This window comes from Mustela erminea, chromosome 2 (assembly GCF_009829155.1).
Source record: "Mustela erminea isolate mMusErm1 chromosome 2, mMusErm1.Pri, whole genome shotgun sequence".
NCBI classification, from domain to species: domain Eukaryota; kingdom Metazoa; phylum Chordata; class Mammalia; order Carnivora; family Mustelidae; genus Mustela; species Mustela erminea.
Window position 1 is genome coordinate 136,977,067 of NC_045615.1, and position 20,197 is coordinate 136,997,263.

The following is a 20,197-nucleotide window of genomic DNA, read 5'->3' on the forward strand; positions in this document are numbered from 1 at the left end:
ACATTCTTATGTTTCATCTTAAAATGGATCAGTAAATACATATTTCACTCCTGAGAGCCAAGAAAAAGATATGCCTGAGCTTAGGTCACCTGGAAGATATCCTTTTCTGGTAACACATGTTACCTGTCTCTGTTGGGTAAATCCATTGATCATCTTGATAGATTACCATCAAAACTGTTGAAGGACAGCCATTTCAAACATAAAAAATCATATAAGAATATGGAACAAACATGTGTCAAAGATTTCAACAACTCAATTAATGAGAGAAGTAGTTGTTATATCCAGTTCAAAGGAGAATCCAAGGGGAAAATATACTGAAAAGACACAGCACACTGAAAAGAATTTACAAATAGATGCAAACTGACAAAATTGACCAATTATTCACAGGGCAATAATCAAGTACCATTGCACTTCAATGGATAAGAATTGTTTGCATTATTTTTCTACAGTGTATAGAGTTGCAAAATAGCTGTTAGACAATGAAAAGTGAGATAATCTTGACTACTAGACATCTAGTAATCTTTCTGGTTCATTCCAAAATCTTTTACAAGTTTCCCTACAGTAGGACTTTTTGAATTACAGATACACAAATACACATAAAGTGATTGTAAATTCAGATCTATGCTTTTGCCACAGGTCCAGAGTCAACAAAGAAACACAAAACTATGGTCATATTGTGATTTCCTCCTCTAATGTGAGAGACTTTTCTTCTTAACCCAAAAACAATTCCCAACGTTGAAGGATACCGTGAAGATTTGGGGAAATAATATAAGCAAAGTACATACTCTTCCTTCTCATATTTCTATTTGTAGTATTATATGCAACATGTAAGTTTTTCTATTAAATAAAGCAGTTGATGTGTAGAAAATCTGAATGTGAATTATTGAGACATGACTCTTAAGGGGAGATGATATTTACACTTTCTTCTATCAGTAATACCTTCTGTTTACATAAGCGACATTATAAGTCCTGACTGTTTTCAAATGTACCATTTACTGTAATATTAATGATGAGTACTGATACAAGATTCATATTTATCCAATAAAAGATTTTCATCCAGACCTGAAGTACCAAGATCAGGGAGGGGCCTTGATCCTAGGACCCTGAGACCACGATCTGATCTGAAAGCAAAAGTTGTTCACTCAACTGACAGAGCCACCCAGGTTCCCTGCAAGCATGTTTAACTTTTAAAGGAACTGCCAAACTGATGTTTAAAGTGGCTGCATTTTTTACATTCCCAGTAATGTATGAGGATTCCAGTTTTTCAACCTTTCCACCGGTGCTTGGTACTTCCTCTTTTTGATTACAGTCATTCTGGTGAGCCAGTAGGGTTCTCTCTGCAGTTTTCATTTGCATTTCTTAATAACGCATGACGTTGGGCACCTTTCCATGGGCTTATTCATATGCCTTCTCTGATGAAATGTCTATTCAGATCTACCCTTTAAAACATCGGCTTGCATTATTACTGAATTGTAAGAGCTTCTCTGTGCATTCTGGATGCAAATCTTTTATCAGATATATAATTTGCAAATATTTTCCTGCAGTTTGTGACTTGCATTTTCATTTTCTTATGGTGTCCTTTGAAGAAATTTATACAGTTTTTGGATTAAAGGGCTATACAATTTGTTTATTCATTTAAATGGTCAAGCTGCTTAAACAGTCTTTTGTTCAGAGTAATTAATTACCAGAGTTCACTGAACATTCAGGTTTCCAGAAACCTGAAAATGATCATAATGAACTTTATTATTCTCGAGGTTAATGGTCAGAGAAATCACTTTATGTTTAAGGCAACATAAGCAAAACTATATACATCATTTCCCTTGTTTAGAAGGAAATATTTTAACTTCGCAACTCATGTATGTGCTCATGTATCCTTTCTGAGTAAAGGACATTTTGAGTATTTTTGTTATGTTATTTTTTTTAGTTTGACAGGTGGTGGTGAGACAGGGTATTATACTAGGAGTAATATACATTTATTTACTCTGAATTTCCAGTCTAAAACTTCCTTTTTTAAAAAGGAAGGACTACTCTTAAAAAATGCTCTAAATTATGTAATTTGATTGCACTTGTCTTTTAAGAAATTAATCGCAACCTTCTTCAGGTATAACCATCAATTAAGGATTTCAGTGTAAATAGAAATAAACAGAGGTAAATGTGCATCGCTAATATTCAGTGGAGAATGATGATGATAGTTAGAATTGCACTTATGCTATTTATACATAATTTACATACATAAGAACAACAGCATGTTATCCCTTATCACAACCTATTTTTAAGTTTCTTCCTTTATGTCCAGGTATGCTTCAGTTCTAGGTTGTCCAAACATTCCTTCATTTTTCTTCACTTTTTCAATTGAAAAATCAAACAACCCAAATTATTAATTATTAACTGCCTATGAAGCTAGCATTCTAATGGTACTGGTGTAAATTTAGTGTGTTAATGATTAAAAACAAAAATCTCATACTATTTAAATTCTTGCTTTTCACATAGAAAAAGTCCATTCCCTGGTCTACTCACCAATCACTAGAGAGAAATCTGACACAGACGAAACACTGAAGTCCCCTTCCATTCACCTATGTGGTAATGACAGCCCCCATTTTGCTTCTGGAAAGGAAACCAACTTTTTGTACCTTGAGACCTCGTGTGTAAGATCTCTCAGTAGCAAGGCAAGAGGGTGTCTGCGAACCTATATCTACATTTGGATTATTTAATGCAAATACTAGTGTTATGGCCACTCTTCTCTCACATGGCAAAAATCCTAGCAAATGAAACAGACTCTGACACGGGGCTCAATTTAAGCGTCCGTCAAAGAAGCTTCATGGCCCTAAAAAATTATCCAACTGACAACAGCCTCTGGCTGTTTACTTAGCAAATGACCCCAAATGACTTTTTAATAAGAAATTGAGTTGGCATGGGGAAAATGATCTTTATTTTCAATCTGTATTCCAAGCAACACTGATAGCCTTTTAATAAAAACAGCACAGTGGTCTTTTTCTCTCTTCTCTAGAGAAGTAATGATTCCAGTGTTTCCTGAAGTTGTATATTAATTCCATTAATGTACACCTTCATTCTGTGCCAGACACTGGGCTGGACACCAGTAAATGAATCATTAAGAGGTGATTTCCCCTGTAGCACTTACCATCTATTCAAGCAGCCACGCAAGAAACAAGTAATCAAACAGATGCATAATTGCAAATTGTGATGAGAAATATATGAGGAAATACATACGATATTCGTTATGTATGAGATATATATGTGAGGAAATCTGTGTAAGTTGATAGGTCTCTTAAGTGATGGGACTCATTTCAGAAGATTATAATCATCTTCCACTACTAATTACAATTAGGTATAGAGGATATGAAGGAAAGATATACTTTGTGTTCCTTTACTTTTTAACAGTAATTCTAGGGTAGGGACAGAAAGGCAGCTATACCTAATTTAAAACAACATTTAAAATAAGAGTGTAGGTGGGTTATTTGAAGATTTATCTATTCAGATATATGGACAAAGGAGGGGAGGGGGGAGGGGAGGAAGGAAGACAGAGAGAGAAGAAACTATGGAGGAAGGGTAAGAAAACTTTCAGAACTTGCTACAACTCATCTCATCTTACTGCTTCTCCTTACCCTACCCCTCCCTGCTGAGACACTACTATGCCCAAATTGCTGTTTATGAATTCAATGTACACTTTCTTTTTTATTTTACTGCACACACACACACACATGTGATTTCCTAAGGCATATAATTTGGTCTCATAAAATTTTATTTTTTTCAAGTTTTTGTGTAAATTCCAGTTAGTTAACATACAGTGTAGTATTAGTTTCAGATGTACAATACAGTAATTCAGCATTTCTATACATCACCCAGTTCTCATCACAACAAGGGCGCTCCTTAATCCCCATCACCTATGTCACCCATCCCCCCCCACACCTCCCCTCTGGAAACCATCAGTTTGTTCTCTGTAGTTAAGAGTCATTGCAAATGGTAGCATTTCATTCTTATGGCTGAGTCATATTCTATTGTATATATAGCTTTTTATAGGCATCCTTTCTATTTTTTTTTTCCTCACACAACATTATGTGAGATAGCCCCATGTGTATACATGTAGATCTAGTTCTTTCATTTGAACTGCTGTCAGTAGTCCACAGCCTATCCACTAGAGTTGTGTATCCCTTTTGCCTTGCTGGACAGTTGGGCTGTTTACCTGTTTTTTCTATTATAAGGAGTCCTTGATAAACACTTTATTTTCATCTCCTTGTGTATAAGTGAGTATGCATCTTAAAGGAGAATGGCTGGGCCATAGATACATAATAAAATGAATAGAAAAGAAACCTTATTTTATTTTGTAGCTCCATTTTGGGAATTTATGCTTATAAAACCACAGGGACAAAAGATAGTATTTTATTTCACTATTTTATTTATTATATTTTATTATTGCAGTATCTGGAATGTATTTTCAATAACTTAGAAATATATAAAATCCTCTTCCTATTTTTGTCTTTCAGAATACACAATCACCTCTCAAATAGCTTAACTTTTTTTCAAGTTTTTACTTAAATTCTGCTTAGTTAACAGTGTAATACTAGTTTCAGGAGTAGAATTTAGTGATTCAGTATTTATATACAACACATCATCACAACAAGTGCACTCCTTAATCTCATCACCTGTTTAACTTATCCCTTCATGGTAACCATCACTGCGGTCTCTATAGTCTATTTCTTGGTTTTCCTCCTTTTTTCTTCTCTCTCCCTATTTTTCTTTGACATGGTTGCATCTAGAGAGTATTATATATTTTAAAAAGGAAAAGAATGATGGCCCAAGCCTTGCTTTCCTACTGAGATAGGGAGCTTGAAACTTTGCATGATGTATACTCCTGTCTTAACTTATATGTCCTTTGGGTTTTACTTTGTTTTATATTTTTCTCAGCATGAAGCCATTGTCCTAAGACATTATAGTATATTAACGCTGTATCACTGCTGAACCTTATTTTACTCCATCAGGAATGCTATTTCAAGATTACTCTGATTACCTTTCAGTAAATGTGTGAGCACTTTGTTTTGGGAGAAACCATCATATGGCAAAGCAACAGAGCAAATTTGCAAATAAGTCAAAAAATTGTCAACTGATGAATGGATAAAGAAGTGAGATATACATATGTATGTATATATATTTATTATGCATGGTGTATATATATAGTGTGTACACACACACACACACACACACACACAATGGAATATTACTCAGCCATCAAAAAGAATGAGATCTTGCCACGTGCAGTGTGAATGGAGCTAGAGTGTATTATGTTAAGCGAAATAAGTCAGTCAGAGAAAGACAAATGCCATATGATTTCACTTGTGAAATTTAAGAAATGAAATAGATGAACATAGGGGAAGGGAGAAAAAAAAAGAGGAAAGCAAACCATAGAGACTCTTAACAATAGAGACAAACTCCAGGTTGCTGGAGGTGAGGAGGATGGGGAGATGTGCTAAACTGGTGATGGGTTTTAAGAGGAGGGCCCTTGTTATGATGAGCACTGGATATTATATGTAAGTGAGGAATCACTAAATTCTACTCCAGAAGCCAATATTACCCTATATGTTAACTAACTAGAATTTACATAAAAACTGGAAACAAACAAAAAAATCAATATTTTCAGTTCACATATACAAAGAAAAAAAGTAATAATTGTGAAAGATCCACAACTTTGTTTTACCTAATTCTATCTGACTCCTTGTTTAGCTAATTTGCACTTACTGATTACCAAGTTATAGCCTTCCATTCGAGGTAAACATCTGACTTGACTTTGACTTCAATTTTTAAGTCCTCTCTCATTGTTTAAGTGTGAGTTATTATTTTCGTTCTTCAAAGTGCATCACAGAAATTCCTGATGATCAATATAATGAGAATAAAAATGCTTTGATTTGGAAGAGGTAGCCATATTTTTTTCAGCCCCTTAACACAGATCTCAGCTAACCATTATTAGGAAATATTATGCATAATAGAAATGTAAAAGATGGTCTTATACTCCACTGCTATATGAAAATAGTGATGTATTTGGGAAAAATAGTCTGTCTTAAACTCAGCCAGATATCTAAGGTAAAAGATGACTAAAGTTGGCACAGGATGCTTGGGTCTATTAATTACTCTTGCCCTATTATTACATATTTTTTTTTTGCTCCCCTGCCCCAGGACTCTCTAATTTATGAACAGCTTTTCATATTCACAAAGTGGTTCATGAATCACCCTGGCCCGACAGAAATGAATAAAAATGAGCCCATTTACACAACATTTGGTATGTAGCTAATTACCTGAAAACAACTGCTTGGGATTGCACTGAGAAGGGTGTCATTAACATTCAGCAGTGAAAGTACAAAACAGAGGGAGAAAAGAAAGCAGAAACCTGGAATCAAAAAACGAAAAGTAAAAATATAAGAGTAACCATGAGAATGCTATTTATTCAGCATGGATTTTTTAAAGCATAACTAAAGAGTAACTAATGATGTCATCCAAGAGGAATGGCTCAATATCACAAGTTATCTGTATAACAAGATCTTGAATATCCATTCAAAGCATGTTCATGGAGACTATTGCTAACTTGTGAAAATTCCTATCTTCAAGGTTAACCAAAAAACAGCAAAGTAAATTGTTCAATACAGTCTAATTTTACATTGCTAAACAATATACGTAGAAGAAAGGAAATTAATGAGATTGCAGTAATAAGATTATGTGTCATTTGTATTCTCTTATCTGTAATTTTCTGTGTTCCCAGATGTTTTATAATGACCATGCATTAATCTTACAATGTATTTGTATTGTATTTGAATCAGTAATCTTACATTTATTTATTTATTTATTTATTTATTTAGAAGCACATAATAATAGCTAGGGTGAATTGTGTGACTACTACATACCAATCATTGAACTTATGTGTGCATATAATAGCACTCTTTTCATTCTCTGTTCCACACAGCATCTACCTCCATAACACCTCTCTTCTTAGAGCATCACCAACCCAGGCTAAGGCAACTTTTGTCCAAATTGCCAGCAATGAATTAAGTGTAGGATTGAACTCTATTCCTCCTGATTGATTTTCATGATTTCTTGGCATCTTAGAATCTTATCTTATGTTGATAAGATAAACATTTCTCTGATGTAAGATACTCGCATCTCTAGAAAAATGGCAAAGATGGCTTACCCAATTGAGAAGTAAGCATATCATATGTGGCTATTTTGTGAAATCAATAGACAGTGGTTTTATCTTCTATCTTCTGAGACCTGATGGTATTAAAAACAACCAACTCCCAAAATTATGACAGCATGAAAGTGAGTTGAATATTTTTCACCACTGTAGCCTTGATGCTTACAGGATTGCCTGATTCCTGGTGCATCCTCTATCATTTGTATACTCATTATTGATTGGGTAAAGTATGTTCTGAACAACTGATGAGTCATTACTGATAATGAACATTGCATATATATATATGGTAAGGTCAACTCTTAATTTTTTTAAATATATTTTACTGTCTATAGGAGAAATAACTCCTACACTGAACCAACAGCTCTCTGCTTAGATTTATCTGGCCTGAATGTAGTAACTGGGAGAAAATAAACCTCAGATCTTGAGTCTAGCCTATCTGAATGTGAATCCCGATGTTACACTTACAGCTTATGTAAACGTAACCCCATTAGGTGTAAGTTTCTTTATCTTTGAAAATAGCATTAAAAATGACATCCACATAATAATGCAGTTTTAAATAATAAGTTAAATAATGCATATGTGGTCGTCAGAATAATGGCCCTCCAAAGAAGTCCATCTCCTAATTCTTAGGACAAGTGAAAATGATCTCTTACCAGTCAACAGGACTTAACAGGTGTGATTAATTTAAGAGTTTGAGATGAGATTATTCTGGATTATCTGGATGTGTATAGTGTAATTGATCACAAGGGTTCTTATAAAAGGAAGGCAGTGGAGTCAGAGAGTGAGGGGATGTGAAGACAGAAGCGGAGATTGAAATGATGGTCTTTGAACATGAAGGAAGGGGCCATGAGCCAAGGAAAGCAAGCAGCCTCTAGAAGCCAAAAAAGGCAAGAAAATAAATTCTTCTTAGAGAATCTAGAAGGAACACAGCCCTGTTAAAACGTTGATTTTAGGGGCACCTGGGTGGCTTAGTGGGTTGAGCCTCTGCCTTCGGCTCAGGTCATGATCTCAGGGTACTGGGATCAAGCCCTGCAGCAGGTTCTCTGCTCAGCAGGGGCCTGCTTCCCTCTATCTCTCTCTGCCTGCCTCTCTGTGTACTTGTGATCTCTGTCTGTCAAATAAATAAATAAAATCTTAAAAAAAAAAAAAAACCTTGATTTTAGGATTCCTCCCCTCTATAAATGTAAGAGAATAAATCTGTGTTTTTTAAGCCACTAAATTTTTGGTAACTTTTTACAACAGCAATAGGAAACTAATATAATCTGCATGATGGTTAGCATAGTGTCCATCATATAAGATTCCTGCACAGTATTAGCTACTATCAATCTGTCCTTTAAGATCTAGGTAAGAGTAGCTTAAATCCACAATCCATTATTTGTGGGAGTCCAGTGCCTTTCCAGGATTGTTGAGGTTTCCCAAAGGGCTTACATGATTTTATCATCTATGACTTAGAATCTTGGCTTTCACTGAATTGGTTTGATTTATAGAGTACTGTTCCATGAATGCTGTCAAGATACAGAATCCAGCCCTTTCCAAGAATAAAAATAAAACATTTACAGAAGACTTTACCCTGCATGTGTGTATGTGTGTGTCTTGGTATTAACTTAGGGGTAGAGAAAATTGATTATCATAGTAATGCAAAATCTTTAATTAAATATTAAATATAACTTTTTAAAAATTTTGCTACTTCATCATTTTTCTTTCCCCAAACTTAAATTACTCTTAAATCTCACATAGTAGTTTATCTCCTTTCTTTTTTTTTTTTTTTTTTAGATTTTATTTACTTATTTTACAGAGAGACAGCTAAAGAGGAAACACAAGCAGGGGGATTGGGAGAGGGAGAAGCAGGCTTCCCGCTGGTAGCATGATACAGGGCTCTATCCCAGGAACGTGGGATCATGACCTTAACCAAAGGCAGATGCTTAACAACTGAGCCCCTCTCCTTTCATTTCCTTATCTTTCATGTCTCACAGCCTCAGACTCTCACCTTCAAATACCAAGGTATTTTCATAAACATAGTAGCCTACGTAAAATAAAACTTGGTGCCAAATATGAAAATAATACATTTTCTTTTCACCATTCAGTAAGTGTTAGCTAAGGAAGAAGATCTGTGTACTCACTGGTTAGGACTCAGGCTAACCCACCCATCTTCCCTCATCAGTTTCTCTGGGTGTTATGCCTGACATGTATTAAGGATGCAGCTCAGAGACCAAAAAGGCCATTTTTCAAACCACCGTTTCTAAGTGATACTGATATCTACCTTATCACTGCTACTTACCATCAATCTCACCAATCGTAGAGGGTGTAATTTTGATTCAGCATTTTGAGGTTCTTTTTCCTCTCTCCTTCCTCATATTTTTTCATATAGATAGTATAAATAGTATAATTTTGCTCTACAGGGAGCTTGCCACTATAGAGTTGAAGATTATAGGAAATTCTCAGTAACATGGCCTAATTTGTTCATTAATTTGAGTTTACATTTTTACTTGCAGAAGTGCCCTCTCCATATGTATATTTATGTACTCGTGGGTGTGGGGAAGACTGGGTTTTAATCTATTTGTAAGCCAAGACTTCCTGGATTATATTTTTTCAGCAATGAGAGTCATACTACCCTTAGACATCAAATATACATGATTTGCAATTACAGTGACCTTAAGGTCAGTGGTCATGCAACATACACCTTAATAAATGAATATTACAGCAACATAATTCCCATTCAGTCCAAAGTCTCATGGGACCATAGTTTCTAACTAACGGCCTATTATCGTGTTCTGACCTAACCTTCAAAATGTCAATAAATTGGATTATAATGTAAGCCATTTGAAAGGCCTTTGAAAGAAGACAGATGAATGTTATGCTTTCATGAATCTGTGTCTCTGGGAAGTCTGTGTTCAGGAAAACAGTCAGTTAATGATCTTACCTTTAGCTGGTTCTACTCTATTGTACTTTCACTTGCTATCAACCAATAATAATGTTTTCACACAGTCAGAATGAATGACTTGGGTTTGAAAGTTAAAAACAAAATTCAAAAATCACTTCAGTCTTGAAGCTCTCAACCCATTCAGTTTTGTGATTTTTGGCACGTTAGATTTCGTAGAATATTTAGGATTTCAGGCTGCTTCAGCCACACTGTGAGTACACTCCCATATGGATGTTTTAATCAATTGTGGAGGTGACTAACCACTATTGAGCAACCACATTTGGCAAAGTGAACAAATGGAAACATCAGAGCAGTCATTCTTAGAGGTATTCATTGTTGCTTCTCACCCAGAAGACAGAAGAGCTGCTACCCAGAGACATCTCTCTTTTTACTGATGATCCTAGAAATTCTTGCTCAGTAATTTTTTTCTCACAAAGAGCTCAGGACACTCTACTCACTTAGCCATAAGTATTTCAAAATCTAGAAATGCCAAACCCTTAAATTAGCAGAGACCAATACTCAGTTGCATGCATTTCTACAGCCCATAACGTAAACTTATGAATTCCTATGTGTGTAGGGGTCCCTGGCTGAGCTTCAATGATTCCTTCTTTCCTGAGATAAGAGATTCTTTGTGAGTCCCTGGTGACAACATTTGTATAAGCGCAACTTTCTTTCCAGCTCTTACTAAACAATTTTGGAAGAGTTGACACCTAATCCAAGTTGAACCAATGAAATCTTCTGGAGAATTTGAAATTTGGAACAGAGAGATCCTAAGAAAGAAGTTATTTCACTAAAGTCAAGTTCTTAAGAGAAAGTCAGACACTTTTCAAAAACAGCTCAAGCTCCTAGAGCTGTCGTGATTCTTTCCCTTTTTGAGTTGTGATTACTTAACTTTCCTTGGTTTCAAAATGAAACTTGAAAGAAGTTGCTGTGGCTGATATCGAAGAGGTTACTGCCTATGTTCTCCTCTAGGATTCTGATGGATTCATTTCTCACATTGAGGTCTTTTATCTGTTTTGAGTTTATCTTTGTGTACGGTGTAAGAGAATGGTTGAGTTTCATTCTTCTACATATAGCTGCCCAGTTTTCCCAGCACCATTTATTAAAGAGACTGTCTTTTTTTCCACTTTATATTTTTTCCTGCTTTATAGAAAATTATTTGACCATAGAGTTGACGGTCCATATCTGGGCTCTCTACTCTGTTCCACTGGTCTATGTGTCTGTTTTTATGCCAGTACCATGCGTCTTGGTGAGCACAGCTTTGTGGTAAAGCTTGAAATCAGGTAACATGATGCCCCCAGTTTTGTTTTTCTTTTTCAACATTTCCTTAGCAATTCAGTGTCTCTTCTGATTCCATACAAATTTTAGGATTATTTGTTCTAGCTCTTTGAAAAATACCAGTGGAATTTTGATCGGAATGGCATTAAAAGTATAGATTGCTCTAGGCAGTATAGACATTTTAACAATGCTTATTCTTCCAATCCAAGAGCATGGAATGGTCCATCTTTTTGTGTCTTCTTCAATTTCTTTCATGCGTGTTCTGTAGTTCCTCGAGTAAAGAACTTGAGGCAGAAGGAAACTGGTCCAAGTGATACTAGTTGAAAAATCATCAGATTGTGAGCAAGCCTCTGGTGTGATGAAAACTATACAACAAGGTGATTATCAATTAGATATTAAATCTATCGATTGCCAAATGGATTGATCATAACAAACAGCAACAGTAAATTCAGTTATGCTTTACAAAAGGTTTTTTTTTTAATCACTCACAACTCTAGTACACATAACCATGAAACATTTGTTGTTCATTTATATACAATGCTTTTTTGGTTTTTCAAATTGCTTTGTAAAAATTCCAGAGCTTCACAACTTGTGAATCAGTGGTTCAACAAAAGATTTCAATGCATGTCCTTATTCTGATATGATGTGGTTCACGCACTTGAGGACACATGTCTGGAAATGAGGTCAATTAAATGTGATAGACTGACCAACAGGACTCAAATGATGCTCTCAAGTATTCCTAAAGAACTCCCATAGTTCCGTAAATATTTGATTTTAATTTTATTTTTAAATATTATAATTTTAAACTATAATAAGAAGCATGCACACTGTAATGCGTCCTATGCTACATTTTAATGCATTCAAGACCCATCATAGTATTAACTTTTGCTACCAGATTAACTTATGCAGAGCATAAAGCAACAAGTAAAGCTTCCCTTTAATCCATAATTAAACACCTACTAGAGTCCAACCATCTACAGATGTATCTGAACCTTCACAAAGGAGTGATTGAGTATAGAGGAGGTTCCTTTATCACCTGGGGGGGTCCCCCCTACCAATTCAAAGAAGCCCGTGGCCAGTCAAGTAAGATTTTAGAAGCAAATGTTTCCTTCTTTATGAGAATAGTTTGATACTATACGAATAAAACTCAACACAAAAATAACTGGTGCTGGGAGAGATTTAAGACCATAATTCTCATTGTACTCCCTGCCTTCAAATTTCTGTGCCCATTAAAATAGAGGTCAACATTTGAATTTATAAGATAATTTTATATTTACAAAACATGGTTTCATTTCATTTGTATTTTATATATTGAGGTTCTCTGGAAGATTTCCTTTTATTAAAATTGTCCTCAGAGGAAAAATATTTGAAAACCACCATGGTAGCAGGGTTACTCAACCTTGGCACCACTGACACTTTGGAATAGGTAATTCATTATTGTTGGGTGCTATCCTGGGCACTGTGTTTTAGCAGCAGCTCTGACCTCTACCCACTGGATGCCAGTAGCAAGCCTCTGTCCCCAGTCTCATGGTCAAATATATGTCTCCAGATATTGCCAAATGTCCCTGTAGGGGAAAATAATCCCTGGTTGAGAATTACTGGCTAAGTCATGGGATCATAAGGCTGGCCACACTATTAATTTCTAGGGAATGATCATATCCTCCTGAATTTTTAATTCATAAGCAGCTATTAAACAAAGAATATAGTCGATATAGTAGATGGGTGATTTTTAAAGCATTTTAAACATTCATTGTGTCATCTTATTGAGGGTGTTTGAGATATTATGCAGGGCATACAAATAATGTTGTGGAATTGTATTTTCTGGCAACAAAAGATATTCATGATATATTATTAAGTGAAAAAATTAATTCATGTGATAATGGGAGTGGGGAGGAATAAGGCATCTAGTAAAATACTTTTATGGGTTAAATTCTGGAATACAACTTCATATTTTTTTATAAAGTACTTTGAGGAAATTTTTAATTGAGTTTTAGAATTCCTTCTGCTCTTATATAATTCTCCAATAAATCTGATTAAATTGAACAAAGTCCTGTCTAAGACAGACTTCAAAGGAAACATGCAAATGTTCACCTTGGTCAACTTTCATTTTTTAAAAAAGATTTATTCATTTATTTGAGAGAGAGTACAAGTTGGGGGAAGGTACAAAGGAGAGGGAGAAACAGAACCTACATCAGGCCTCCCACTGAGTATGGAGCCCCACACGGGGTGATCGGGTGATCTCAGGATCCTGAGTTCATGACATGAGCCGAAATCAAGAGTCATCTGCTCAATGGACTGAGTCATCCAGGCGCCTCTAAACTTTCTTTCTTTAGGTAAGGAAAGCCAAAGAGAAATTGGAAACAGCTAGTGTATTTCTCAATAATGTTTTTAAGAAGGTATCACTTAGGTTAGCACAAATGACCAAAATAATAACTTGTCTTAGCAGCCACAAAAAATCATAGGTTTGAGAAATACTTTGTTGAATAAATACACTGTTGATGGGGGAGTATAAATTGGCATAACCTCTGTGAAGGGTGATGTAGCATAATTTTAAGTGTACATACCATTTTTTCTAAAAATTCCCTTCCTAGAAACAGCCAACAGATATAATCAGAGATAGTAGAATATATCAATATATTCAGAGCATCTTCATCTGTAAAAGTAAAAAAATAGGAAATGATGTAAATGCCCACTGAAGTGTGATTGGAAAAATAAATTATTATCATTATTATTATTATTATTCCATAAAGCTGAACCTGCTGTAGTAAATTTTTTAAAGACAGCTTATTATTTGCTGACATAGAACCAAATCCAAGCAAGGTTCAGAACAGGGAACATGGTAGTTTGCTATCTAAGACGTTTCCCCTTAAGAAGACATATGTGTCTTCTTTTGCACACAGAGTATTTATGGAAAATGTCCAATGTTGTAGTTCTTGGGGATTAAGGTAGAAAGGAAACACAACTAAATTTGAATCTCTTGAGTTCTTTAAATTATGATTACACATTACTTTTGGAGAAGGATCATGTAATTTTTTTTTTAAATGTACTTTGTCAATTCCAAAGTGATACTGAATATTTGCAAGCATGGACTAACCACAGGAATTTAAGTTACTCTCAGACTCCACATTCTAAGAAACTTATACAGGCAAGAGAAAATGGAAAGGTAATGGAAACCCTAGTAGGATATCTAGAGTCAAGGTCCTGGGATTTGCATAAACAAATAAGCTGAGTGGAGAGCAGAAGCTGGTAAATACGGTATGAACACCAATCCTCGGGTAGTGCTTCCTTACTGGTTATATGTTACCTGCTGAGTATAGGTAGATGAGGTTCTCAGAGTTCTCAAAATCTCTCTAAAAGTGGGGAATGTGAGGCCCCAAATGTCATGGAGGGTGGATTTTACTATTCGTGTCATTTTTGTTGTTTTATTACTATGTTATAGCAGGAGAGGGAGATAGGTTTTGATGCATAGTGTTGATCTCCTCCTACTCATAAGGCCAGACTTGCTGTAGATATTGTCACAGACATTGCTAGATGTTAGTAAGTATAAGAAGGGCCATGGAATAATAACAGCTGTAACATGACCATCATTTGTGGAGCACTGACTAAGTAAGGCTAGCAGCTTTGAACACATTATCTCTTTTACTCCTCACAGCCGTCCTTTGCAGTAGGTGTTTTGATTGATGAGGGGACCTAGGCTTATGGAGATCAATAAGCTCACACCTAGTGGGCAGCAAAAAAGACTTGAACTTAATCTGCTCACCTTCACAAAGTTTCATCACAAGATTTTGATGTCCGCTGGTGCACATGATTTGGAGCTGGGAAGCCTGGCAATGAAAGTCATCATCCTTATGAAGCTATCTTTTCTCTCTTTTATCCTGACAGGATCACAACCACAGCTGCATGTATGATGGACCTACGAAGATATCCTCTGGATGAACAGAACTGCACTCTGGAGATTGAAAGTTGTGAGTTCCTTGGACAGGGGAATGAGAAAGAGGGATGCTTGCTTGACCCAATTAAATTCAACCTTGCACTGAATAATTGGTACTGGGATACTTTTAGCTACACTCCCCTGCCAACTTTTCAAGAGATTCACAGTCTAATGACGTCTTCTCTCACATTGGTGGCTCAAGGGTCATTTCAATGCAGTTGTATTTTTGAACCATTAGAGAAAGTCTACTTATTTTAGCTGGACAATTTATGAACTCATGCTTTTCTCCTTAGAGTAGAGTTTCCCCCAAGGACTTCTAATATCCAAGCTGCATTAATAAGAGAGGAAAAACATTTTAATATGAAAAGACCTTGTGAGATTGTTTTTGGTTCTACAGTCTGTGCACCTGAATGACTGTAAATTGTTATCTTTTACAAAAACACTATGTTAGAGTCTTGGGCACATTTGTCTTTCTTCACGGGAAGAACAGGATGATAAATGGCATTCATGAGGCTTGTGCTTGGGCCAAAGAGTTGATATTTTTTGAGTCTAGTGACTGATTTTTGTTTGTCTTCTTGGGTTGTTTTTCACTGACTGCTTTCTTAACAATTAGAATATTTTAGTCACTAATATTTATTCTTATTGACTTTCACTGTTTCTCAGCTCAACATACAAGCAGTTGAGCCCATTTATTGTGATTATCATGCCTAGGCAATTTCCTGGTTTTGGGGGTCACAGAAGGGTGACAGTAAGTAATTCAGAGCATTATAACATGGCTTAATGTAATGTGAGAAATAGATATTTATTTAGTAATCCAAAATAGTTCTAGACCTAAACAGCAAAATGGCAAAGGAAAATTCCAGGTGACCCTATAGTATTATTAAAGAATAAATAATAAATGTATTCACCAGTGTCTGATTATTAAACAATTACATTAATTTTCTAGTTTTATTATATATAGGCTTAGAAATAAATAAAGATGTTTATGTAGAAAGAGCTGTATATTTAGACATGCACATTGATCTACTCCCACTAAACCTGGGGTGAACAATATCATTCATGAGCTATTTTTTAACTAATATTCTCATTTTAAAATACATGGTATAAGTAAGTTGGTTGAAAGATGTTAATATAAGAAAGTATTGCTGGTGACTTTTGGTTTAAATGCTGATGACAACCAAATTCCAACTACGGTAATGGAATACGAACCCAGCTATTTATTAATGGCTAGTGACGTATAATAAATCTAGGCTGAACTTGAACTGTTAGAACTTATATAGAAAAAGAAGGATGAATTCATTACTCATTCATACAGGTTAGCTTTTACACTTGACCCCTCTTCCATTGGTTCTGCTAATTGTTACCTTTGCTTTTGTGCTGGTCAGCATTAGGATTTGACTACCTCTTGAAATTCCAAGATTTTCTGGTTTACACCATTCATTTAAAGATGTAATCAAAATTTTTAAGAAGTAATCGATTTTAACTTGAATTGTTTCTGTATTGTAGATTGCAAGTCCTAAAATTAGCAGCATTTTCTCACAAAATATACATGTTATTTTATGAAGCCTATCAAGTTTTCCTGTTATCATAGTTTTATATTTTTTCTTTAAGCAGGGGATTTTCTTTGTTCAGATTTCAAAAGCAGTTGACTTTTAGGTCCATTTATCATATCACATAATGACCAAAAAAAACCTGTAAATGAAGCAGAAATTAAACATAACTTTTGTGGGGCAGGAATGGGGGGAAGCCCAAGAAACCTGATAGTCCAATGTTATCATAAAAACGATATAAGGCAAAAGGGAAAGGGAATGACCTGAGCTTATCATAATCATTGAGAGAATTCAGTAAGATGCAATCAGTTGTCCAGATAGATCGATGTGGCATAGTAACTAGGACCCTAAAATCAGCTAATATGTAGGAATGCAGGCAGATGGTGACCGTCATCAAAGTAATCCAATAGCAGTTCACAAAAATCTTGTCCCTAAAGCTATTTACCTAAAATAGAACAAAAACTCAGGCTGGAGAATGGTGCAATATAGAGTCTATGACGGCAGGAACCTGGGAGAAGGGGTAAAAAAAAAAACGGAACTGTCTTCTACTTGCCAAACAAAAGCTAGGTATTAGTATAATACCTCTGTACCATAAGTATTCATAACAACATTTGAAAGAGTATGTATCTGAGCCTCAGAGAATTAAATAACTTGCCCAGGACCACAGAGCAAGGATATTGATAAAGTGGGGATTCAAACCCAGATGATATACTTTCCATCACAGAACCTTGCAATCAATAAGCGAGCATGGCAACAGAACACAAATGATTAGAAGTGTAACACAAATTGGAACCACTCTCTCAGCAAGGTTTAGGGTGCTGAATCAACCAAAGACTGGTCTATATTTCCTAAAATTATCCCTGATCAATGTTAGACTAGATCTCAGAAGCTGAAACAGAATTTTGCCTTTAGATAAAAGGTCAGATGATTGCAATTGTGGAGAGAGGGTAGTCTGTGGATGCAGGAAACCAAGTAGTCCTTGATTCCGTTGATGTTAACCTAAAAAAAAAAAAATTCAAAGGCCTCAAAGGACAGCATTGCTTAGCTTAATATTTTACTTAAAATGTATCCCTTTTTATGTAACCACTTTAAAGAGATTTTAAAGCTTAAGAGTAATAACTTCAAGTAAGTAAGTAACATATGGCAATAATACGGAGTTTGAATGAGCTTTGCTTGATTTTGCCTGTGTACATAATCGATATGTTGCTAAGCACCAGTAAAACTGAATCTGTCAGTTATCTATTTTTTAACTCTTCTTGAAGAGAACTGTGTTGCGTTATTTGCTGGAATAACTCTCCCTGAACTGACAGTTTATGAAGACTATAACTGAGCTTTAAAGTGATTACAAATGAGAAGCTCTAGTATTAGTTGGGAGATAAGAATGATAAAGAAGACGTCTGCCAATGTAAGATTGCAGCAATCACACTTTGTGACCAACAGAGTGGAAACTTTTCCTACCTTACAAAAATTACTGGCTTATATTCTCTCCCATTACCATCCCAAGGATAGGGAAATGTTTTTCTTGGTTATGTCCTTCAAGACAAATTAAAGAGGTTTTGCTTTACTTTAATGTCATCTAGTCAAGTAAAATTGGAAAGGCCATAAAGGCTTGTAAAATTGAAAATTTACTTGAACTTGGAGCCCATTAATGGTTTCTTGGCCCTGGGATGCTATAAAATGAGTTAATGGCACATAGAAAACGCAATCAAGGAATTTAGTATTAAGAGGATTTAGAATTTGAAATCAATAAAGCTATCATGTGAAAGCTTGATAGGCACAAGCTTCCTGGAGGTATAGAAAGGGCTTGCAGTAATAGTTGTGAAGGATACAAGTGCCTTTTCCCATTCCCTGCAATAATAAATGAGGAAAATCTCAGGAGATAGTGTTATCTCTCATTATAACCCAAAAACGTAGAAGCCATTTCAGGCCTGAAATCTCCTAGTGGTCTCATCTGTCTTCTAGACTTCCTTGTATCTTCACTAGGCTGAGTTAGCCCCCTGTATTTCAAAGGAAGAGGTACTTCTATTCCCTGTATAGACTGACCTGACCCCTGTGTTCAGGATTCCAACTCTGCCTCCTCTAGGAATTAATATTCTCAAGTTCACACACACTACTACCCTTGCTCTTCCAGACCTTTAGCCTCACCCTGTCTGCTACCTCTCTTCACAGCCTGAAAACTAGCCGAAAACTCTTCTCATCATAAACGCCTCTGCCCTATGCCCCCATCTCTCCTTAAGCTTTTTCTAACCTCTCCACTTTCTTTATCTTCAAACTGCTTTAAAGATTGGTCTATGTCTTGTCTGCTGTCTAACTTCTTCTTAACCCACTGTAACCTGGAACCTGCCTATCCATCTCCCACCTCCACTGAGAGTGTTCTCAGTAGGGTCACAAAGGGCCTCTCTTTATGTACTGTCTTTATTCTAATAATCTCCAAATTTATAACTCTAGCTCCAATATCTTCCAAGCCCCAAACTGATACATAGCACTCTTTTTAGCATATCTATCTTGATATTTCAAAGACATTTTAAATTTAATTTGCTCAAAACTTAATTTTCAATTTTCCTCGCCCAAATGAGTTTCCTTTCTAGTCTCTTAATCGCACTATCCAACCAGCATCCTGGGATTAGTGTCTAACATTTCCCTCACACTCCTCCCATCCAATCTATTGTCAAGTACTATCCATTCTACTTGCAAGATATGTATCAAACCCTTCCACCATTCTTCGGCCTTACTGCCACCGAACCACCATTACTTCTTACCTGAATCATTGCGGCCATCTTTTTATTGGTCTTCTTGCTTTCACTCCTGACTCTCTCCAAACATTCTTTACCCAGCAGCTGGAGTGATCTTTGCAAGATGTAAATTGAATCATATTACTTCTATGCTTTAAAAATCTTCAAAGATTTCCCATTGCACCAAGAAAACTCTGCATACTTCTTAAAATAACATTTAAGCTTCTGTGTGCCCTGCCCTCCTTTGATACCCTCACTCTCATCTATAGCCATCTTTCCCTTACTTACTACACTAAACTCCCAATACCACAGATTTTTTGTTTCTTGCAGACTAAGCTTTCTTCTGTCTCATTATTTTTACCATTTTGTTGCTTCTGGCTGAAATGCTTTTCGCCATTATGGTGATTTCCTCTTATCCAAATAGTTTCCACCTATGATAGGACCTCCTATAAGAGGCTTTCCTGAGAATCCAAACTAAAGTAGGAACCCATATTCTCCTTAAAAATTCTGTTAGTCTCCCAAATAGCACTTAGTAGTGTTTGTTTCTGTGTTTATTGTTTTTTTTCCCCTTTCTGTGGATTATAAACTCCA

The 20,197-nt window shown here is 35.7% G+C and overlaps 1 protein-coding gene across 2 annotated transcripts in view; it reads left to right on the forward strand.

Moving 5' to 3' along the window:
- The window catches only part of GABRB1 (gamma-aminobutyric acid type A receptor subunit beta1), a 393,971-nt gene that overhangs the window by 256,760 nt on the left and 117,014 nt on the right, over positions 1 to 20,197 (forward strand). For both annotated transcript variants that reach the window (XM_032334222.1, XM_032334220.1), the window contains exon 5: positions 15,276 to 15,358. In XM_032334222.1, coding sequence (XP_032190113.1) covers positions 15,276 to 15,358 — 83 coding nt within the window. The remainder of the gene's footprint in view (positions 1 to 15,275; positions 15,359 to 20,197) is intronic.